Source organism: Bolinopsis microptera, chromosome 2 (assembly GCF_026151205.1).
Source record: "Bolinopsis microptera isolate Bmic1 chromosome 2, MBARI_Bmic_1.0, whole genome shotgun sequence".
NCBI lineage: Eukaryota > Metazoa > Ctenophora > Tentaculata > Lobata > Bolinopsidae > Bolinopsis > Bolinopsis microptera.
This window is the reverse complement of record NC_087073.1, coordinates 2,197,909-2,221,931: the sequence shown is the minus strand read 5'-3', so window position 1 is coordinate 2,221,931 and position 24,023 is coordinate 2,197,909. Positions and strand designations below refer to the sequence as shown.

Here is a 24,023-nt window from a genome sequence, read left to right as displayed (position 1 = left end):
ATTCTGAAAATTAACCGACCAAAGTCAGTCATCAGTGGGTATAGGAGTATCAGTACACGATAATTAATCAGTATCGTATTACATTATACATAAAATATACTTTAATAACATCTTCAGTACACATACCACGAACATCTTATCCGCTTAATATTACACACATTAAGCTAATAGTACTATAGTACTAATATACTGAAGAATGTTAAAAGATACACAGAACTGAATAGTTGAGGAGTAAAGTTTGAAGTTGAACGGAATTACACATGACCAGTCGGTCTATATTTAAGTCTACAGTTATACACTGACTGCAAGACTAGACCATAACTCCGAATAGACGTTCATAATACTGCTGCACTTCAATTTTCACTATAAATCGCAAGATTGGCGTCTTACATAAAAGAGGGCACTTGACAGATGAAAGCGCTCAAATATCAAACTTAAAATCCAATACTCAAACACATATCTTTATTACGCTGTAGCCAATAATTTTCAACTCAAAACATTTACATGCTGCAAAAGTCTGGTAATTCTGCCGTGATACATTGCTTTTTCGAAAAAAGTACATCAACATTTCTACTTGCAGAAATGTATATTAATATCAAAGATTCTAATCTGCTGAACTGAAATTTTCATATCATAATTCGATTGCAGGGCAAAGAAAATTTTAAATGTTAATCTTAAATAATACAGTTGACAGCTGAATATCAATTACTATCAGGTCACTGCATTCTTTCACAACAGACTGTCGTCTTCAAAATAATTTATTATCATCAAACCCCGCTTACTTAACCAGAGTCTTCCCACAACTGGACAACACTCCAACAGACCTAACTTCAACATCACGTGACGTCACATCAAACTGGCGTGACGTAATAATAACGTCACAAAAAGTTGGCGTGACGTCACGTTCCACCCTGATGACGTCACGTTGTGTTAATACAGACGGGACAGGTGTAGTCCTCGATCTGCTCTGCCTCCTTGTTGGAGATTGCCACACACTCGAGGTGGTACCATTTCTCACACTTGTCACATTGGATCCAGCCCACTTTCGCTCCCTCTGGTCTCAGACAGTCCTACAGATATTGACCAAATAAATGAGAGATAACAGTGGGAAAAGTTTCTTTATAATTGGTAAAGACTAAAGTGCTTGAAGTTAATGAACTAGATTAAAATACAACGCTAAAATGACATTAAAACAACGCTAAAAAACATGTTGATATTTTACCAGAACGCTGCAGAGTTCATCACTACCGGTGTTCTGACGATCCTTCCTCCGCTTCCGGGTAGCACTGATAGAGCTATTGCTTCCATTACTACGTTCATCTGAGGGTGTCTTCCTGCGCTTGTTGGAAGTGTGGGACCCGGTTGGGGAGGGTGGTTTGGAGGAAGGGAGGGAGGGAGGCTTAGAAGGGCCTCCTGGAGAGGATCGCTTGGAGACAGGCAGTTTCTTCTCTGGGACCACGTGCTCGTCAACTATATCTGGGAGGGAAGTAAGATTAGTTGTGATCCTGTGACGTGACGTCATCAGGGTGGAATGTGACGTCACGCCAACTTGTTATGACGTCACGTGATGTTGTTCTGAGCCTATATACCATTATCTGTGATCATGATAAGCTGTCAAATAAAAAGTTGTTAAGTGTAGGTAGTTATTGATGGTGGAGCATTGCAGTTATTCCGTCAACTTTAATAAACCCTTATTTTAAGTTAAAGCATATCATTATTTAAGGTCAGGCCATGCTTTTTACGTAGTATTAGTAAGTAGTGGGTTACTCAATAGTATAGTCTGCAGGGATGACCGATTAGAGTCAAAACTGTCAGAAAGAAATACTTACTTAGCAAATTCCACAGATCAGTAGTTTCCTCGAGATGGAGTTCAATGAGATCTCCTTTAACCATGTACTCCTCTATCTGGTTCCTATCTTTCAGGGAGACGTGCTGATCAATGTACGCTGAAGTGATAAATCTCTGTAATTAATTAATTAATTAATCTGTAATTAATCATACTTCAAGTAGTGGTGTTATCTTTCAATCTGCTAAGAGCTTAGTAAATATATATATATACAAACAGCCAAGGATAAGAAATAAAGGCAAACCTTGTTTGTCAACGGCGTTAGGCAGAGCTCGGTGTTTGGCAATAATAGCTCTAACTTTCTCCTGCCATTCCATGGCGCGCTCGATCAGATAGCTGAGTGCCACGCCCTCAGGCAATGCCAATCCTGAGGGAGATAAGATATGTAATCGTAGTAAGACATTTTGGAACTGTCTAATTCCAATATGTAATTACTTCAGGTTAGCAGATATTAGGAAATCAGACAAGCTCCGTGTGTAGTTCATCTCGTTGACAAGTAGGACCTAGTGTTCTACATCAGGCAGATATCTACTCAGATACGGATTCAAGAAGTTGGCGGGTTTGAATCAATAACATATTATCTAGACAGTCAAATGACCCGATGCGATAGGTAATCAGAACTCTGGCTACATCATGGTCAGAACTCAAAAGCGTATAAATCTTCTGGGTTTGTTACTTCGTGACTTCCCTCGGAGTTGTTTAGCCTTAGGTAAATTTAAGAAAATTGGGCTTATGGCAGTATGTTGCTACTTTTAAGAAGAATGACGCAGGCCAGGTGACATTTTGCCAGCGATTCCTACATAAGATTGAGTTGTTGCAGTATCTTTTCGAAATAAGCCCTATATAATGAGCTACTGAATATTTTACTTTTGTTATTTAATGTTTCCGCTTTTAATTTATGGTTAAGTGTTCAAAAGCAATGTTGTGGTATCTTGATGTTGTGATATCTTGTGACAGATATGGACTTCATACCACATGGATATTGGATACTTATATTGAAGAGATAAGTGGTTCTCCTTGACAGTGGGTTGTCATCCTAACAACGAACTGTTACATTCGTAAGGCTGCAGTCCACGCCATAACAAGAAAACATCGTATGGCTACCATTTAGCATTCTTCTTGCCTTTTTTTTGTGGCAAATTTTCCTCAAAGCTGGCGAGTGAGTGCCATTTGTAACTTAACGTAGAATCCTTACATTGGCCAAAATTATCCATGTTTTACCCCATGTTCATGCCCATAATGTCTAGCGCATTACTCATATCAGCCCTGTAAATATTACACTCTTTCCAAGTATTTTAGAGAAACCATATCTCCAAGTATATTTTGAGAGTGTTACTTTTTGTTCCATAAATAATGTGATAATTAAAATCACGCTGACAATGTGTTGAACACATGGCACGCCTACTACATAGTTGCAATTAAACCATCTTGGCTCGGTCCAAACCGCCCGTCACTAATTAAAATCCGTTATACAGTTGTGTGTCTGCCTGGACGAACGAGTGTTATTGATATTTCCACGTCTTTCTTCCTTTTTATGGATCAGTTTACGCCCAAACAGAAACTTGTTTTCACTTTTTCAGAGAGCGGGTTAGTTCTTTCTTTTGCTTATTCATACATAAGCCCGACGTTCAGAATAAAAACAACAAAAGTGCATTATCTATCAGCATCTATCTTCGTTTATGCCCTTCATGCTGAGTGTTTCAAGTTTTTTAGACAGACTCCCTGCTGAGTATTTCAAGGTTTGAAGACATACTCCGTGCTGAGTTTTCCAAGGTTTGAAGACAGACCCCCTGCAGGCAAGACAACATATCAGCAGAGTGGGTGTGCCCAAGATGTGACCATTGTAACACGTGGATCTACGAGGAATGTGAGGAATGCGGAGAACCCACCCCTAACCTGTGTGAAGCTTGCTCGGGAGTGGGGACGTGTGATCAGTGCGTGAAGACTCCTACTGCTGTCGCTAAAACACCTGTTCTTGTCGCGTGAGTAGACACCCATTTAAGTCAACCCATCACCCACTCGGCACCCACTGTAAGACCTACAACCCTCCCACCCTCCCCCACTTCCCCACTTCCCCTCCCACCCTCCCCCACTCGCCCACTAACCCTCCCACCCTCCCCCACCTAACCCTCCCCCACTCTCCCACTAACCCTTCCACCCTCCCCCACTAACCCTCCCCCACTAACCCTCCCACCATCCCCCACTAACCCTCCCCCACTAACCCTCCCACCCTCCCCCCACTAACCCTCCCACCCTCCCCCCACTCTCCCCCACTAACCCTCCCCCACTAACCCTCCCCCACTAACCCTCCCACTCTCCACCAGGTGGAGATGTACACACTGTAAGACCTATAACGACCCCACCCTACGCAGATGTTCTGTATGTAAAGAAACCCTGGCCTCCTGTGAAGCAGTGTGGAAGTGCCCTGGATGTGGGGATTATAACTCTGAGACAGACAACAACTGTGTCAACTGTAAATATGACAATCCGGGCACGTCCAAGACCTGACGGACGGTGGTTTTTAAGGACCTTTTGGGTTTGATATTTTATGCAGTTGGGATGATGTTGATTTTTAAGGTGAAAGTTTTGTTATCGAACTTGAAATTTTGATGTTAACGCTGTTTTCAATTCACTTAATCATGTTAAATATAATGTTAATGATATTCAACGGATGATTCATTACATTTTCACAAACATCCAATAACTCAATAATCTCCATAATACCGTTAGTAACTGACTTAAGTGTTGTTATCCTGTTGTTAACCTGACATTGGGAAAGAACCCAATTTAAATAAAAGTTTCCCTGTCGACCAGAGCTCGACTTATTTAACCAAATGGGGGATTAAGGTGGAATTTACTACACTGATTCAGAGAGAATATCTAATATATAATATAATCCTGGCAAGAACCCGATGAAACTTACAAGGAGCCTGATATGATAAGCTAGTATTTATTCCGAATGATTGTTCAATGTTACTCCAATCCTCGTCCTCCGAGTCCATTATTTTGTAAATTTTACTACAATTCTCAATTTCTAGGTGATTTTCAATTTGTATGGTTGACGAAAAAGATCATGTATTTAATTCCATTCAAGTAAATTCTCAAGGATACGTGAACAAAAAGTATAAGATGATTGCGTAGAAGGAAATAGTTGGCACTAACCAGCCTGCCTTAGGGTGATGAGTAGTCCCAGTGCTTGGTCCACGGACGGGCGCTTTGTTCTGCTGCACAGCGGGCACAAATACTGAAACAAGTGGGCTAATTATAATAATATAATTATAATAATTATAATTATATAATACGTGATGTTTTGTTTGGTTGAAACTCAATACTCACCAATTCCTGTTGCTAGTCAGATTCAAACTTTGAGGGGAACATTTCTCAGTAACATTGTAACTACCATCATTATTAATAAAATATTGTGGAAATAGCCGCAAATAACCGCAAATAACCACAAATAACCGCAAATAACCGCAAATAACCGCAAATAACCGCAAATAACCGCGGACCACAATCTCACCTTAACGTCCTTCATGATCTCGCTGTTCTTGACGTCCTTGTGCTTAGCAATGGAAACACACTTATTGTGGAACCAATCGTAACACATGTCGCATTGCGTCATGGCACCGTCTACTCCTGGGTTATTACCGGGTCAAAGTTCATCTACCCCATCTACCTACTGTACAGGTAGTTCATCTACCCCATCTACCTACTGTACAGGTAGATCATCTACCCCATCTACCTACTGTACAGGTAGATCATCTACCCCATCTACCTACTGTACAGGTAGATCATCTACCCCATCTACCTACTGTACAGGAGGTAGTTCATCTACCCCATCTACCTACTGTACAGGTAGTTCATCTACCTCATCTACCTACTGTACAGGTAGTTCATCTACCCCATCTACCTACTGTACAGGTAGTTCATCTACCCCATCTACCTACTGTACAGGTAGTTCATCTACCCCATCTACCTACTGTACAGGTAGTTCATCTACCCCATCTACCTACTGTACAGGAGGTAGTTCATCTACCCCATCTACCTACTGTACAGGTAGTTCATCTACCTCATCTACCTACTGTACAGGTAGTTCATCTACCCCATCTACCTACTGTACAGGTAGTTCATCTACCCCATCTACCTACTGTACAGGAGGTAGTTCATCTACCCCATCTACCTACTGTACAGGTAGTTCATCTACCCCATCTACCTACTGTACAGGTAGTTCATCTACCCCATCTACCTACTGTACAGGTAGTTCATCTACCCATCTACCTACTGTACAGGTAGTTCATCTACCCCATCTACCTACTGTACAGGAGGTAGTTCATCTACCCCATCTACCTACTGTACAGGTAGTTCATCTACCCCATCTACCTACTGTACAGGTAGTTCATCTACCCCATCTACCTACTGTACAGGTAGTTCATCTACCCCATCTACCTACTGTACAGGTAGTTCATCTACCCCATCTACCTACTGTACAGGTAGTTCATCTACCCCATCTACCTACTGTACAGGTAGTTCATCTACCCCATCTACCTACTGTACAGGTAGTTCATCTACCCCATCTACCTACTGTACAGGTAGTTCATCTACCCCATCTACCTACTGTACAGGTAGTTCATCTACCCCATCTACCTACTGTACAGGTAGTTCATCTACCCCATCTACCTACTGTACAGGTAGTTCATCTACCCCATCTACCTACTGTACAGGTAGTTCATCTACCCCATCTACCTACTGTACAGGTAGTTCATCTACCCCATCTACCTACTGTACAGGTAGTTCATCTACCCCATCTACCTACTGTACAGGTAGTTCATCTACCCCATCTACCTACTGTACAGGAGGTAGTTCATCTACCCCATCTACCTACTGTACAGGTAGTTCATCTACCCCATCTACCTACTGTACAGGTAGTTCATCTACCCCATCTACCTACTGTACAGGTAGTTCATCTACCCCATCTACCTACTGTACAGGTAGATCATCTACCCCATCTACCTACTGTACAGGAGGTAGTTCATCTACCCCATCTACCTACTGTACAGGTAGTTCATCTACCTCATCTACCTACTGTACAGGTAGTTCATCTACCCCATCTACCTACTGTACAGGTAGTTCATCTACCCCATCTACCTACTGTACAGGTAGTTCATCTACCCCATCTACCTACTGTACAGGTAGTTCATCTACCCCATCTACCTACTGTACAGGAGGTAGTTCATCTACCCCATCTACCTACTGTACAGGTAGTTCATCTACCTCATCTACCTACTGTACAGGTAGTTCATCTACCCCATCTACCTACTGTACAGGTAGTTCATCTACCCCATCTACCTACTGTACAGGAGGTAGTTCATCTACCCCATCTACCTACTGTACAGGTAGTTCATCTACCCCATCTACCTACTGTACAGGTAGTTCATCTACCCCATCTACCTACTGTACAGGTAGTTCATCTACCCCATCTACCTACTGTACAGGTAGTTCATCTACCCCATCTACCTACTGTACAGGAGGTAGTTCATCTACCCCATCTACCTACTGTACAGGTAGTTCATCTACCCCATCTACCTACTGTACAGGTAGTTCATCTACCCCATCTACCTACTGTACAGGTAGTTCATCTACCCCATCTACCTACTGTACAGGTAGTTCATCTACCCCATCTACCTACTGTACAGGTAGTTCATCTACCCCATCTACCTACTGTACAGGTAGTTCATCTACCCCATCTACCTACTGTACAGGTAGTTCATCTACCCCATCTACCTACTGTACAGGTAGTTCATCTACCCCATCTACCTACTGTACAGGTAGTTCATCTACCCCATCTACCTACTGTACAGGTAGTTCATCTACCCCATCTACCTACTGTACAGGTAGTTCATCTACCCCATCTACCTACTGTACAGGTGGTTCATCTACCCCATCTACCTACTGTACAGGTGGTTCATCTACCCCATCTACCTACTGTACAGGTAGATCATCTACCCCATCTACCTACTGTACAGGTAGATCATCTACCCCATCTACCTACTGTACAGGTAGTTCATCTACCCCATCTACCTACTGTACAGGTAGTTCATCTACCCCATCTACCTACTGTACAGGTAGATCATCTACCCCATCTACCTACTGTACAGGTAGATCATCTACCCCATCTACCTACTGTACAGGTAGTTCATCTACCCCATCTACCTACTGTACAGGTGGTTCATCTACCCCATCTACCTACTGTACAGGTAGTTCATCTACCCCATCTACCTACTGTACAGGAGGTAGTTCATCTACCCCATCTACCTACTGTACAGGAGGTAGTTCATCTACCCCATCTACCTACTGTACAGGTAGTTCATCTACCCCATCAACCTACTGTACAGGTAGTTCATCTACCCCATCTACCTACTGTACAGGTAGTTCATCTACCCCATCTACCTACTGTACAGGTAGTTCATCTACCCCATCAACCTACTGTACAGGTAGTTCATCTACCCCATCTACCTACTGTACAGGTAGTTCATCTACCCCATCTACCTACTGTACAGGTAGTTCATCTACCCCATCTACCTACTGTACAGGTAGTTCATCTACCCCATCTACCTACTGTACAGGTAGTTCATCTACCCCATCTACCTACTGTACAGGTAGTTCATCTACCCCATCTACCTACTGTACAGGTAGTTCATCTACCCCATCTACCTACTGTACAGGTAGAGTGTAGATGAACTCGTTCAAATCAGATATTATGTTAATCTGAATATCTTTAGATTATAGTTTACATTAGAATTTTGAAGTTAGTTTAAGTCTGAAGCATTTCGACAATTACGTCTTCCGGCTTATTTTATAACCTTTCAGCTAATATTTATGTAGCCTATAAACCCAAACTAAATAAACAATGTGGTGACTTTATATTATGCAACAAAGAAACACAAAAATGCTTTCAAGTTGTACTTATTCACAAAATGATTGAAAATAAGACTTTCAAAATCATCCAATTAGTGTTCATGTTGCTAGGTAACGAGAGCAACTGGTGAAAATGAGGAATGGTATAGTAAACCTTCTGCACCCTCTTACAAATGGAAAACTTGAAAACATATTTCGTAACTTGGGCTCCATTACTACTCGCGTTGTGGTTTTAAAGTTTCGGCTACTTTTTGACAATAGTCAATCTATGTTGAGTAGCAACACCGAAGCTGTGTTACCTAGCAACAACAAAATCGTTTCAATTTTTGAGAAAGAAAAAACATTTTCTCACAAGTTGATCGATACAGCAAAAAGAGTGGTGGATGCAATGCAGCAGATTGCGGACCTTTGGAGACAGGTAACGTTAGCGCATACATTTAACATGCAGGAGAGATAGACTAATCGGGACAAATCTGTAATCAATAGTAGAAACAGTGTTGCTAGGTAACAGTGAGGCGTTTCTAGACAACACAAAGAACAGCTTACACGAAGGGTCAGCATACCCTTACCTTTACTAGTTTTCCACCCTGTACAATATCAACGTTAATTGCGAGATAACAACGTTAATTGCGAGATAACAAACTTTTCGAATTTTTTTGATATTCCGGCTTATTATTTGTTGCGGGATAAGTTTGTCTTGAGGTAAACTTCTCGTCTCATTTCTGATTTTCACCAACAACAAAAACCCAAGTTAGAGTCTCCGAGACTCAGAAAGAGAAGCCTGATAAAATAAAAGGTTGTGTTTGGCTTACCTCGTCGGCAGATACAGTAGACGTTATCATCTTCGCTAATCATGCCCTTCTCCTCCTGCTCAGTTCGCAGCATGTTCGCACCCCGTCTCTTCTTCATCTCTGTAAACTCCTTCGCTGTGCTCTCCCGTAACGACTCCTCTAGCGGTCTGTTGTCGTTTGATAGAGATCCTCTGGGTGATAAAACCTGCGGGGGTTCTGTGGTCAGACACCAGGGGGCCGGGGGGGGGGGGGGGGCACCACTCATATTCAGACACCAGGGGGCCGGGGGGGCACCACTCATATTCAGACACCACTCAAATTATATGAAGAAAAACCGCAATATTGCGTATTTTTGAAGTTTAAAACTTTGAAAGATCATTTGGGTAAAAGGCAGAAACCTCTAGAAGCTTTGAGAATCCCTTCCTGACGAATATCTTGGAAGCTTTGTCGTGCCATGCTTTGGCAGCAGATACTTTCACTGCCAACCGGTCAAGCTCAGGTAGGGATACTGGCAACATTTGACCTGTTGGAGATGGCTATGTTACCAGGTTACCAGGTTACTAGGTTACTAGGTCAATGTGATATTCACATTTCCTATATTCAATATTACCTTGGGTGGAAACATAGAAGAGAATTCTCAACAAATGGCTATTAAGCTATAAACTCACCCTTGAGGAGAATACCCTCCAGCTGTTTGACGCTAGTGTAATGACCCTTACTCTGTTCCAACTTTATATCAGACAGGGTCTTGCACCAGTCCATTGCCTTGATCATAGTGCTCTTAACGGAGGGAGCGGTGGGGAGGGACAACCCCAGTCGTTCAGCTTCCTTCAAAAGCTTGTGCAGTTTAGATAAAGTAGGGCGGGGTCTAGCGCTCAACAACCCCTGTGCTTTCTCCTCCCATCTCTGGCCGGACATGAGTTTGTCCTCCAAATTGTCCCGGAGTTCCTCGATCTGTTTGGTGTTGGGGAAGTGAGCTCCGTCGCACAGGCCTTGCTGGAGATCCGAGAAGGAGATGGTGGCTCGTTTTAGTAGTTCTGATACATCTTCTACCCATTGTATCTTCTTTATTTCCTGAAGAATTCAGACAGGTCAATAGTTGTACTATTTGTATTGTAAGACGGAATTGGTACCTGAGTATTTCTCTTCAGTTTGTCTACTGTCTAGTGATGGAGTTGTTGAGGGGGTAATATTTAAATACTTTTGACGTTAATTTCTGAACAGTACACATCTTTCAGAGTTTCAAAAGATACTTAATCATGATACATACTTATAGTTATTAGTTCTAACGATTAGAAATAACCAGACAGAAATTTAGGTAAGAATATGTTCATAAGGAAATTCATAATCAAAACACTGACCTGTTTGAGAGAGTGTATTTGAGGTAGATCTATCTCCAGCTTCCTACTCTCTTTTAGCATTTCCTCGTATTGAACTTTAGTGAGATTCTTGTTAAGAGCTCGGTCACACCTGAATATTGTTAATCATAACAATCAACTAAAACTAAATTGAAGGGAAATGTGAACTAATTTTGTATCTTATAAAGTAAATAACATTATACAAGTTTCACATAATATTTAGTCTAATATGCTCAACAATATACATATTATACATACATAATTACATAATGTACGTACGTCGTACAGTTTAAAGCATAATAATATGCTGAATAACACAACGTGACAATTGTTTCCGTCATCCGACTCCGATCAGACAATGTGCATATTTAAATATGTAAAGTCTTTACAAGAAGAACAAACCAACTTTTGATTGACCTCTTAAAGAAGACAAGCCCTGATTTACTTGCCGGACCACCCCTCCTTCCACTCAATTGTTTGTAACCATGGAAACCTATTATTGTACGTACCTTTCAGTGAAGTCCACGATTCTGACGTAGTGTTCCTGTAGTAGGGCAGAGTCCGGCACGTGACAGGGCAGATCTGTAACCTGAAGTTGTACATTTTAGTACATTTTAGTACATTGTATCACTAACGATCAGTTCCTGTATTGCTCTCTATGTATAGAGCTATACATTTATAATACACCAAATTACGTGTACTCTTTTCTAAGAACTGGTATGGAAGGCTGGAAGTAAAGGAATGTTCGCTTAGACTGGCTCCAACGGTCTGTAGCACGTGATATCTTTATCCAATCACAAGATACACACTTTAATACTTTAGTAGTTAGTGTACTAAATATTCACATTCTCTAGTAATACTTGATGGTATTGCACACCGCAAGCGTGCATAAAACTGAGTACACTAGACACACTCTCTCTCTCTCTCTCTCTCTCTCTCTCTCTCTCTCTCTCTCTCTCTCTCTCTCTCTCTCTCTCTCTCTCTCTCTCTCTCTCTCTCTCTCTCTCTCTCTCTCTCTCTCTCTCTCTCTCTCTCTCTCTCTCTCTCTCTCTCTCTCTCTCTCTCTCTCTCTCTCTCTCTCTCTCTCTCTCTCTCTCTCTCTCTCTCTCTCTCTCTCTCTCTCTCTCTCTCTCTCTCTCTCTCTCTCTCTCTCTCTCTCTCTCTCTCTCTCTCTCTCTCTCTCTCTCTCTCTCTCTCTCTCTCTCTCTCTCTCTCTCTCTCTCTCTCTCTCTCTCTCTCTCTCTCTCTCTCTCTCTCTCTCTCTCTCTCTCTCTCTCTCTCTCTCTCTCTCTCTCTCTCTCTCTCTCTCTCTCTCTCTCTCTCTCTCTCTCTCTCTCTCTCTCTCTCTCTCTCTCTCTCTCTCTCTCTCTCTCTCTCTCTCTCTCTCTCTCTCTCTCTCTCTCTCTCTCTCTCTCTCTCTCTCTCTCTCTCTCTCTCTCTCTCTCTCTCTCTCTCTCTCTCTCTCTCTCTCTCTCTCTCTCTCTCTCTCTCTCTCTCTCTCTCTCTCTCTCTCTCTCTCTCTCTCTCTCTCTCTCTCTCTCTCTCTCTCTCTCTCTCTCTCTCTCTCTCTCTCTCTCTCTCTCTCTCTCTCTCTCTCTCTCTCTCTCTCTCTCTCTCTCTCTCTCTCTCTCTCTCTCTCTCTCTCTCTCTCTCTCTCTCTCTCTCTCTCTCTCTCTCTCTCTCTCTCTCTCTCTCTCTCTCTCTCTCTCTCTCTCTCTCTCTCTCTCTCTCTCTCTCTCTCTCTCTCTCTCTCTCTCTCTCTCTCTCTCTCTCTCTCTCTCTCTCTCTCTCTCTCTCTCTCTCTCTCTCTCTCTCTCTCTCTCTCTCTCTCTCTCTCTCTCTCTCTCTCTCTCTCTCTCTCTCTCTCTCTCTCTCTCTCTCTCTCTCTCTCTCTCTCTCTCTCTCTGTTCTGGTCAACTAGACACACTCGACCACGTGTCGACCAAGCAGCATGTCAGCAGTGTGTAGCCTGTACAAGCTAATAGTGGTGTACTTGGAGCGAGCAGCATGTCAGCAGTGTGTAGCCTGTACAAGCTAATAGTGGTGTACTTGGAGCGAGCAGCATGTCAGCAGTGTGTAGCCTGTACAAGCTGATAGTGGTGTACTTGGAGCGAGCAGCATGTCAGCAGTGTGTAGCCTGTACAAGCTAATAGTGGTGTACTTGGAGCGAGCAGCATGTCAGCAGTGTGTAGCCTGTACAAGCTAATAGTGGTGTACTTGGAGCGAGCAGCATGTCAGCAAAGTGTAGCCTGTACAAGCTAATAGTGGTGTACTTGGAGCGAGCAGCATGTCAGCAGTGTGTAGCCTGTACAAGCTAATAGTGGTGTACTTGGAGCGAGCAGCATGTCAGCAGTGTGTAGCCTGTACAAGCTAATAGTGGTGTACTTGGAGCGAGCAGCATGTCAGCAGTGTGTAGCCTGTACAAGCTAATAGTGGTGTACTTGGAGCGAGCAGCATGTCAGCAAAGTGTAGCCTGTACAAGCTAATAGTGGTGTACTTGGAGCGAGCAGCATGTCAGCAGTGTGTAGCCTGTACAAGCTAATAGTGGTGTACTTGGAGCGAGCAGCATGTCAGCAGTGTGTAGCCTGTACAAGCTAATAGTGGTGTACTTGGAGCGAGCAGCATGTCAGCAGTGTGTAGCCTGTACAAGCTAATAGTGGTGTACTTGGAGCGAGCAGCATGTCAGCAGTGTGTAGCCTGTACAAGCTAATAGTGGTGTACTTGGAGCAAGCAGCATGTCAGCAGTGTGTAGCCTGTACAAGCTAATAGTGGTGTACTTGGAGCGAGCAGCATGTCAGCAGTGTGTAGCCTGTACAAGCTAATAGTGGTGTACTTGGAGCGAGCAGCATGTCAGCAGTGTGTAGCCTGTACAAGCTGATAGTGGTGTACTTGGAGCGAGCAGCATGTCAGCAGTGTGTAGCCTGTACAAGCTAATAGTGGTGTACTTGGAGCGAGCAGCATGTCAGCAGTGTGTAGCCTGTACAAGCTAATAGTGGTGTACTTGGAGCGAGCAGCATGTCAGCAAGTGTGTAGCCTGTACAAGCTAATAGTGGTGTACTTGGAGCGAGCAGCATGTCAGCAGTGTGTAGCCTGTACAAGCTAATAGTGGTGTACTTGGAGCGAGCAGCATGTCAGCAGTGTGTAGCCTGTACAAGCTAATAGTGGTGTACTTGGAGCGAGCAGCATGTCAGCAGTGTGTAGCCTGTACAAGCTAATAGTGGTGTACTTGGAGCGAGCAGCATGTCAGCAAGTGTAGCCTGTACAAGCTAATAGTGGTGTACTTGGAGCGAGCAGCATGTCAGCAGTGTGTAGCCTGTACAAGCTAATAGTGGTGTACTTGGAGCGAGCAGCATGTCAGCAGTGTGTAGCCTGTACAAGCTAATAGTGGTGTACTTGGAGCGAGCAGCATGTCAGCAGTGTGTAGCCTGTACAAGCTAATAGTGGTGTACTTGGAGCGAGCAGCATGTCAGCAGTGTGTAGCCTGTACAAGCTAATAGTGGTGTACTTGGAGCGAGCAGCATGTCAGCAGTGTGTAGCCTGTACAAGCTAATAGTGGTGTACTTGGAGCGAGCAGCATGTCAGCAGTGTGTAGCCTGTACAAGCTAATAGTGGTGTACTTGGAGCGAGCAGCATGTCAGCAGTGTGTAGCCTGTACAAGCTAATAGTGGTGTACTTGGAGCGAGCAGCATGTCAGCAGTGTGTAGCCTGTACAAGCTAATAGTGGTGTACTTGGAGCGAGCAGCATGTCAGCAGTGTGTAGCCTGTACAAGCTAATAGTGGTGTACTTGGAGCGAGCAGCATGTCAGCAGTGTGTAGCCTGTACAAGCTAATAGTGGTGTACTTGGAGCGAGCAGCATGTCAGCAGTGTGTAGCCTGTACAAGCTAATAGTGGTGTACTTGGAGCGAGCAGCATGTCAGCAGTGTGTAGCCTGTACAAGCTAATAGTGGTGTACTTGGAGCGAGCAGCATGTCAGCAGTGTGTAGCCTGTACAAGCTAATAGTGGTGTACTTGGAGCGAGCAGCATGTCAGCAGTGTGTAGCCTGTACAAGCTAATAGTGGTGTACTTGGAGCGAGCAGCATGTCAGCAGTGTGTAGCCTGTACAAGCTAATAGTGGTGTACTTGGAGCGAGCAGCATGTCAGCAGTGTGTAGCCTGTACAAGCTAATAGTGGTGTACTTGGAGCGAGCAGCATGTCAGCAGTGTGTAGCCTGTACAAGCTAATAGTGGTGTACTTGGAGCGAGCAGCATGTCAGCAGTGTGTAGCCTGTACAAGCTAATAGTGGTGTACTTGGAGCGAGCAGCATGTCAGCAGTGTGTAGCCTGTACAAGCTAATAGTGGTGTACTTGGAGCGAGCAGCATGTCAGCAGTGTGTAGCCTGTACAAGCTAATAGTGGTGTACTTGGAGCGAGCAGCATGTCAGCAGTGTGTAGCCTGTACAAGCTAATAGTGGTGTACTTGGAGCGAGCAGCATGTCAGCAGTGTGTAGCCTGTACAAGCTAATAGTGGTGTACTTGGAGCGAGCAGCATGTCAGCAGTGTGTAGCCTGTACAAGCTAATAGTGGTGTACTTGGAGCGAGCAGCATGTCAGCAGTGTGTAGCCTGTACAAGCTAATAGTGGTGTACTTGGAGCGAGCAGCATGTCAGCAGTGTGTAGCCTGTACAAGCTAATAGTGGTGTACTTGGAGCGAGCAGCATGTCAGCAGTGTGTAGCCTGTACAAGCTAATAGTGGTGTACTTGGAGCGAGCAGCATGTCAGCAGTGTGTAGCCTGTACAAGCTAATAGTGGTGTACTTGGAGCGAGCAGCATGTCAGCAGTGTGTAGCCTGTACAAGCTAATAGTGGTGTACTTGGAGCGAGCAGCATGTCAGCAGTGTGTAGCCTGTACAAGCTAATAGTGGTGTACTTGGAGCGAGCAGCATGTCAGCAGTGTGTAGCCTGTACAAGCTAATAGTGGTGTACTTGGAGCGAGCAGCATGTCAGCAGTGTGTAGCCTGTACAAGCTAATAGTGGTGTACTTGGAGCGAGCAGCATGTCAGCAGTGTGTAGCCTGTACAAGCTAATAGTGGTGTACTTGGAGCGAGCAGCATGTCAGCAGTGTGTAGCCTGTACAAGCTAATAGTGGTGTACTTGGAGCGAGCAGCATGTCAGCAGTGTGTAGCCTGTACAAGCTAATAGTGGTGTACTTGGAGCGAGCAGCATGTCAGCAGTGTGTAGCCTGTACAAGCTAATAGTGGTGTACTTGGAGCGAGCAGCATGTCAGCAGTGTGTAGCCTGTACAAGCTAATAGTGGTGTACTTGGAGCGGGCAGCATGTCAGCAGTGTGTAGCCTGTACAAGCTAATAGTGGTGTACTTGGAGCGAGCAGCATGTCAGCAGTGTGTAGCCTGTACAAGCTAATAGTGGTGTACTTGGAGCGAGCAGCATGTCAGCAGTGTGTAGCCTGTACAATAGTGGTGTACTGTGTGTGTCACGTGACTATCCGTATGCACAAATCAGCCAGTGTAATTCTCAGCAGGTAGTGGTTATATTAGAGTATGTGACATTTACACAGATGATGCGCGCGGCGTGTGTATACTGGATATGTAATAAGCAATTAGTTGATGAAGTGAAAAGATGGAGCTTTTCAGGATGACACGAGTAAAAGTGTAGGCAGCATGTTAGGCTATCTGTAAATAACCATATTGAAGTCTTTAAATCTTATTTGTAGTTCATTTCGCTGAAAAAAAATGCAAATATGTTGTCGCAATACACAGATCATCAGAAATGTTCACCAGAAATGTTTATCAGACACTTCACAATAATGCAACTCATAAACAATGTTCCTATCCGGATATTACAATGCAAATATACACATAATATACATAATATACCTCATACAAAAGTTCATGAAAAGCTACTAACCTGTTTTAGGAAGCTGTTAAGTTCGTTAATTGATATTTTGAGAGCGGGGGAGGAGTTGTGCACTCTGCTGCTTCGTCTTTTGATCGCTACCAACTGGTTTGTTACCTGTAATACATTATACATTATACATAATACATAATAATTGTTTAAGATTCCAAATCTTTTTGAACAAAACGTTCCAATTTTTCAGAACTACAGTACATTCAAAATTGTCTAGATAGGGGAATATTGGTGATGTTTTACCTTGATGCACTGGTTAGCTTTGTCGATAACAGATCTCAATTCTCTGTACTCGTCAGTTTCAATGTATTTGTTAGCAACCGCCCGCTCCGCTAGCTTATCAAGTTCCTCCACCACTGCAGGGAGCAATTCTTCAGTTTTCAGAATTAAATTTACTATTTTTGCTCCTGTTAATGGGACGGTGAAACCAGAAGTCGACCCGACAAACCCTTCTAATCAGAAATCTTGCAGAGATTTCGTGAAACTGACTGAGGGTACAATATAAGAACTTAACCCTTTCCAGTACTTCCGAGGTTCGGTTGAAACTGCTCCGGAGTGAGGGGGGGGAGGGGGGAGGGGCGGAGGGAGGGGGAGTGTTCCTACCTAGTAGGTTCTTACTTACAAGATTACTACCTAGTAGGTTCCTACTTACAAGGTTTCTCAGAGCGGCCCTTCATTCCGCTGACCTCCTTAGTCCACTCCCTCATCTCTGGTATTCTCTTCTGTACATCTTGGGGCAGCTTTTTGAGTTCCTCAACCGTGTAGCGGTACTTCATAGTCTGTTTAGATGTGGGACAGGGACTTGTAGGAGCGTGGAGGAGACAGTACATTACTTCTGTGAGAGAAGTGGGGGTTAAGAACTCTGCTGCCTGCTACTCTACCTTCAATATTGAAATGAATTTCAGCTTTGCTATTTTCAGGGCTCTAATTTTCTGCAGAAACTATTTTCGGACAGTGAATTAGACACTAAATTTCAAATAAGGTAAGAGATTACTTCTGCAGAAGAATGTAGCACTCTGTGCCCAGTTGGTCGGGAGATGAATAATCCCCTCTTAGCTTTATGAGGCAAAGTAGGCCGGTAGAGTGCATATTCAAGTGAACAGTTTAATTTAAGACATCAAGTAATGTTTTAGGACCATTATTATAGACATATTGATTAATTAGTAATCAGAAAGTGCGTGATGAGTGGTAAGAAATTCAATCAGTCTACGGTAATACGACATCACTCTGACTTAACGTTCAAATCATCTAGAAATATGTGCCAGAAGTTGAAGAAATTACGATATCAGATGACGTCACGTGATGACGTCACGTGATAACGGTACCTGGGTGACAGGAGCAGACGATGGAACTGAGGAACATGGTAGTGTTGCACACTCTACACACCCTCTTCTCGTCTGGTACCTCCTCAAACTCCAGAAAGTCTGTCTGGATCTGCTTGAGTGATTCCCGCTGTTCCAGTTCCCGCTCTACCATTATCTGTAAGAGTCACGTGGTTAGTCACGTGCTTAACACGTGGTTAATACTGTTACCAAATCAGTGAATAATGGGGTGCAATTTAAGTTCAGACGGTTTGGTGAATGAATGTAACTATATTTTGAAGCACGTGATTGAAAAGCACTTAGCGCCACAATGATTGTTGACCCTTAGGCACAAGCACGTTTCACGCGGCAATTATTAACTCAAACGCTTACTAAGAGCACCCATCAAATACAGACAAGTTGTCGGAAGAAGTAGAAAGTGTGTGGTTACTAGGTGGTTACTAGGTGGTTACTAGGTGGTTATTAGGTGGTTACTAGGTGGTTACTAGGTGGTTACTAGGTGGTTACTAGGTGGTTACTAGGTGGTTACTAGGTGGTTACTGGGTAAACGCTTACTAAGAGCACCCATCAAATACAGACAAGTTGTCGGGAGAAGTAGAAAGTGTAGCCTACACTAGTGACTAGAGTAGCCTACAGTCTAAACTTATGATAAATACATAAATTCTAACATTTATTACACGCTTCGACATCAAAATATACCCAGAAAGATGTACGTTTAAGTCAATCAAGCGAGACATAGTGTGGAAATATCAAGATGATGCATTTCTTTATTAGTTCAGAATTTCTTCTATATAGACTAGAGTGTAGAATCACCTGGAGATCCTGGAAGAGGGTTTCAGCAATGTCCAGCAACAGACTGTCCGTCTTAGACACCATTCTAAGGAGCAGTTCCTCGTGGGAGAAGACGTTGTAACGACCAAACTCTTTGTACTGGTCCACACACTGCCGACCCAGTGGGATCTGCAGGCAAAACAGTCTCAATACAGGATGTCAGAGGGACAGTTGTATCAAATTGGGGGAGGGAGAAAGAAATTAGTTATATATGGAGGGAGGGGGGATGGGTCAACTTTCTCAAGAGTTATAATTTAGGGGTCTATCAAGCTAAATTACAAACATTTTCCATTAGAATAATTGTTAGTTAGATTATTACTAAATGTGTTAACAAGATTAACTACAGTACCCAGTCAGCGGTGGCGAAGTTACAGGCCTCGTTAAAGTTGAACCCAGAGTTGAACCCAGCATGGTAAGCACGAGGGAAGGTTATTATGAAGTCACCCGGCTGTTGTCTCAGCGTGTACACCTGAAATTACCATGGTGACTGGTTATCTCCTTATATGGGCATCACGTGTAAAATTAACAATACATTTAGATGAGACGTTATACAAGTCGTGGCGTGTACACCTAAAATTAATAATACATTTATATGAGAAGTTAAACATTTGTCCAGGAAGCATGCTGGTTACATCACTGCTAAGAATACACCCTTATTGGGTGTATCTTTACACACGGAAGTTATAGATCCTGATCACTAGCCCGGAACTTGAGAGTTGAGAAATAGTGCCGGCTTAAATATGGAAAAATGCTTAAAAACATGTCACCTCAAGCAGAATTTACATTGCCACAAATTGCGTGACAATGTGTGCCCTGCCTAGGTGGACAATAATATGGGAATTTGTTTTACTCACTGGTACACCCTTGTCGTGAAGCAGTTTAGGAGAGAGAGTAGTGACAAGCTGGTGCATCAGACTGGGTTCCTTTGTGAACAGTTCCGGAGCTTCTTTCTTGATAAGATCCTCGAAATCTTGAGCTCCTGAGTCAGGTACTCCGTACCACACTTTGGATTCTCCCCTGTGATAAAGGTGTGTGGTCATTGTTAGCTCCTTGTCAATTGTCATGGACATCTACCGACTTGCTTAACTAAATCAAGGTTCCCCATTACTGTTATGGTAATATTGTTTTGTATGCAGTATTAATAAAGACGCAATCTATACTGGGTGAAATGTTGGTTATGCTAATTAACCTCCCCATTACCCACTGCCTAAGGACATATAATTACAATGCGGAATCCAGACCTGCAAAACTGAAATGGTCTGAGAAGTATTTAGTTAATTAATATTTTAACGTAACGGTCCAATTTCCGGGATTCGCTGTTGCACCGCTCTCAAGATGGAACCCCTTAACCAGCCCCTATTCTGCTAATCGTGTGTGTGCCACTTTTCTTGACTAACAATCAGGAAATTGTTATCACATCAAATATACGAGAGCTGCAGGATGATACAGTTAACAGTAGTAGCCGCGAGTACAACTAACCAGTGCTGATAGTTGATAGAGTAGGTCCAATGATCCTCAACATGCCAGCAGAAGCTGCTGAAGACCATGCCCACGTAGACCCACGGTATCTTGACGCCTGATATCGGCTCTGTGATGTATTTCAGCACACTTTCCTCCAGATCTGCGAAGTGTGTCAAGTTCCAGGGGTCGTCTGCGTACTCTTTGGCTATGTCAGTCTTGGCAGTGTCCCGGGTTGGGAACCCGCTGCCTAGCTCAGAGGACAGGAGATCAGCTCCGTACTCTACTGCAACCTGAGGGTGAGGAAATTTGTTACCTTAAATTCTGTAAGGGAAATCCAATGATTGATTGAGAAAGTGAATTGTTGTGTTAGCAGGATGAAAGTTATGGAGTGTATAATAGTGTATAATAGTGTATAATATGTATAGTGACTTACATCTTCATCGACACAGCAGACCAATCTCCAGAACTCCTCCTCAGCTCTATCAATAGGAACCTCACTGGCCTGCATCTTAAAATACCGGGACTTGAAATTATCGGCCATCTGACCAAACTGGGATAGTGTGTACTCTTTCTTTGCTTGCTCAAATCCGAACTGCCGGTTGTCTATTTCCTGAAAGTGACAAATTTGAGAGAAGCTTCGAGAGAATTCTGAGAAGTTGAGATATTTTGAAACTAAATACATGCGCAATATTTCACCGGTATTGAATACAATTCTGCATACTTTTTAAGCAAATTCCACAGAAGCTTACTAAGCATAATCATACCTTAGCAAGGCAAACAGGGCACCTCCATTCTCCACTGGGAATCTTTTCTAGCGGAGGATTTAGACAGTATATGTGATAAGGTTCATCACATTCATCACAGAGTAACATAGCATCGTCCCTGTCTCCATTCTTACATACTTTACAGAACAGATTCTCGTATAATAGCTCCTTCTTATCATCTGGAAGTTGGATTATTATCAGAAAATGAGTTGATTATTGAAAATGAGTTGAATATTGATTGGAGAAGTGTGAACTGTGAAATGACGACATTTTTAGGTTGCTAGTTGCTCATTATTTCCAATTCCACCACTAACTCGCGAAATTGTTTCCCTGATTATGGATTCGTCATGGCTACTGTAGAGTACGAATGCTGTAAGAGTTATATTTATGCGCTGTTCCATGTGATGTCATTTGTGGTTAGACAAAGAAACGACAAATAACACGCACAGTGCTGGACACTGCGCAATGCGCATAGTAAACAAACCTGTGTCATTGGGATGCTTGTATTCAGTCTTCTCCATCTTTTCTTTGATGAGTTCAACTGTTATCTGAAACCGTTTTAAAAGTAAGAATCTTTGGCGATATTTCCATACAACACCATGTGGTGTATGACGTCATGTTTCCTTACAAAATGGAAGCCAAATTTATCTATTTTGTTGAAAGGACGCGAGCATATATTGCGCGCCCCCTTCATTAGCTTATCCGCGCCTTCCATATCTTACGCCTAATTGTTCAATAAAGAAATATCAGAATAAATTGTATAAAGCCGAACCACGAAAATTTGCCCAGTAAGTTAAAACTGGTGATCATTTTCATACCGAGAGTGGGCCGGGGAATACTTATCCCAATCCATATACAGAAAGTACTCAAGTAGTCTTCAGGGAAGTATAAAAGAAACACGGCGCGCGTCCACCTTGCCCCTTGGTCCTTGAGCACGAAAGTGACAGTAACAATCTAACTTGAACACTCACATTTTTTTCGTCAGAAGCCAGATTTTCGCCACAATGAACTCTTCTAAAGACAATGTAGGGGTGAACAATCTTCTCGTAATGTTGCCGTATCGTATTTACCGGGGATCTGTCCTTGAACTTGAGTTTCTTGCAAATAGCGCTCCATTTCTTACCACTACAGCACTTCTCATACCCACCAAAATCTTGTACCACCTGAGTGAAGTTATTGCGTTAGTAATTAGTTATAGTACTTAGTTATAGTACTTAGTTCATAATGAGATTATAATTAGTTTTTTAAATAGCACAACTGAAGAGCGTAAAATCGTTTTAATCGTGATGTCAAGTAAAACGCAGACGTAAGAGCAAAATCTCATTAGAGAACAATCTAGTAAATGTGTATCTATATTTAGCATGGTAGCACAACCTTCAACCTGATGATAAATAATGTAAAACTCGGTTAAATAGCTTATATAACTATTAGTCTGCGAAACCTAATTTGGGCAAGTTAACTCTTTTCAAAACGTCACACTCCCTTCACATATATCAGTACACTATAATGTAAGTTTGTGTCACTTTAATGTGCCTCATCGAAGAACATAATATAATGTACATAATATATGCCTCATTATGTTAAGGTTATGTACACAGCATAATACTCAACGTTACAAGTAAATCACGTACATGACGTTGCGTGTATTATGTGCCATGCAGGAGACTATACATTGATAATAATACACATTACACAGTATACATTACACAGTATACATTACACAGTATACATTACACAAAATACATTACACAGTATACATTACCTTATGTAGCGTGTACATATCCAGAGGCTTGTACTCTACGTTGGGTATCTTCACATCAACACCCTGAACAAAGTAACATTATACATGTTATACAATATACTACATGTTATAGTAGCGTCACAGCGACCAGATTAGCACCCTTCAATTTATCAACATATTAAAACACAGGCACCGTCATTATGTGAGTCGTGGTATTGTCTAATTAGGGCGTTTAAGTTTTGTAATCTGGGTAATGTTCTAGAACTTGAGTTACATTAAATGTAACATAAATTTTATGGAATAAGATTGAAAGTTTTGGAAGAAGATAAGCTTTAAAATTATTCCAATATATCCGGACAATATTACTGAAGTAATGTACGCACTGACATTAGACATTTTTCTAAAAATAGCCCCACAATTATATGACACCACCCTCACAAACAGAGTAATCCGATCTCACCTGAAGGTGCCAGAATTTGGCGAGACCCTCCATGAACTGAAAGTGACAGCGAGACTTGGCTTCCAGTTCATTTAGCTTCTGGACACGTGGTGTAAAGAGGAACTTTGCGATGTCGATTGAGAAGGGCGGAGCCCAGCCCTCGGGGGGCACAACCTTGATTATACCTGAAAATAATTACATAACAACCATAATAACAACGTGTTTCGTCTGACTGACAAGTGGTAATACACGGTCTTTACATTTCGTGAAGTAGAGTGTGCTGGCGTAAATCCAGTCGATAAAGTCAAACATATTGAGTTAAATCATACTTATATCAGGGTCGCATACCTGTAGTTTTAGCAACTTCTCTTATGCTGCTGATGTATTTCAGAGGGTTTGCGAATTCCTCCAACGTTGGGTGAAACACGTTTGCCCGGGGCAGCATGGTGAACTTCCATTCTTTTTCTGCGCTCGCTTTTGGCATGTTGCACTAGGTTTATTAGAACATTTCCTAAGTGAAGAATATGTTCAATGCTTGCTTACCTATAACCTACTCATTCAATTGTGAACTATAATTTTGTAAATCAGAGAGATATTAATTTGTATTGCAAATTAACAAATCATGAATATTTTAACTATTGATTATTTACAAA

The 24,023-nt window shown here is 42.6% G+C and overlaps 2 protein-coding genes across 3 annotated transcripts; one reads left to right on the top strand and one right to left on the bottom strand.

Annotated features, from left to right (window-relative positions):
* LOC134811574 (lysine-specific demethylase 5B-like) lies at window positions 1–23,884 on the bottom strand. Of its 2 annotated transcripts, XM_063818538.1 has the most exons (27): window positions 23,719–23,884; window positions 23,392–23,555; window positions 22,953–23,015; window positions 22,162–22,353; window positions 21,675–21,738; window positions 21,191–21,369; window positions 20,860–21,036; window positions 20,445–20,716; window positions 19,820–19,982; window positions 19,315–19,434; window positions 18,948–19,094; window positions 18,138–18,291; window positions 17,465–17,647; window positions 17,056–17,168; window positions 16,813–16,917; window positions 11,420–11,499; window positions 10,914–11,022; window positions 10,221–10,626; window positions 9,951–10,075; window positions 9,574–9,757; window positions 9,331–9,348; window positions 5,367–5,482; window positions 5,009–5,090; window positions 2,091–2,213; window positions 1,830–1,946; window positions 1,223–1,476; window positions 1–1,070 (listed from the first exon to the last, which is right to left on the bottom strand). In XM_063818538.1, the coding sequence occupies exons 1-27, from the start codon at window positions 23,852–23,854 to the stop codon at window positions 921–923; spliced, it is 3,996 nt and encodes a 1,331-aa protein (XP_063674608.1). In that variant the 5' UTR covers window positions 23,855–23,884; the 3' UTR covers window positions 1–920. The 2 variants fall into 2 exon arrangements, with proteins under 2 accessions (XP_063674608.1, XP_063674609.1); XM_063818539.1 differs by lacking the exon at window positions 9,331–9,348 and having other exon boundaries at window positions 2–1,070.
* On the top strand, window positions 3,327–4,378 carry LOC134811575 (calpain-15-like). Its single transcript, XM_063818541.1, has 3 exons — window positions 3,327–3,433; window positions 3,643–3,828; window positions 4,171–4,378. Exons 1-3 carry the CDS (start codon window positions 3,381–3,383, stop codon window positions 4,352–4,354), a joined length of 423 nt encoding a protein of 140 aa, XP_063674611.1. The 5' UTR covers window positions 3,327–3,380; the 3' UTR covers window positions 4,355–4,378.
* Window positions 23,885–24,023: the final 139 nt, after the last annotated feature.

Bases quoted from the DNA above. Each gene is read 5' to 3' on its own strand.
- LOC134811575 (XM_063818541.1), top strand. From the start codon at position 3,381: ATGGATCAGTTTACGCCCAAACAGAAACTTGTTTTCACTTTTTCAGAG. The intron at 3,434-3,642 runs GTTAGTTCTTTC...GACCCCCTGCAG, and splicing joins TTCACTTTTTCAGAGAGCGG to GCAAGACAACATATCAGCAG. The intron at 3,829-4,170 runs GTGAGTAGACAC...ACTCTCCACCAG, and splicing joins AAAACACCTGTTCTTGTCGC to GTGGAGATGTACACACTGTA.
- LOC134811574 (XM_063818538.1), bottom strand. From the start codon at position 23,854: ATGCCAAAAGCGAGCGCAGAAAAAGAATGGAAGTTCACCATGCTGCCC. The intron at 1,947-2,090 runs GTTTGCCTTTAT...TTATCACTTCAG, and splicing joins TAACGCCGTTGACAAACAAG to CGTACATTGATCAGCACGTC. The intron at 1,477-1,829 runs GTAAGTATTTCT...CTTCCCTCCCAG, and splicing joins TGATCTGTGGAATTTGCTAA to ATATAGTTGACGAGCACGTG.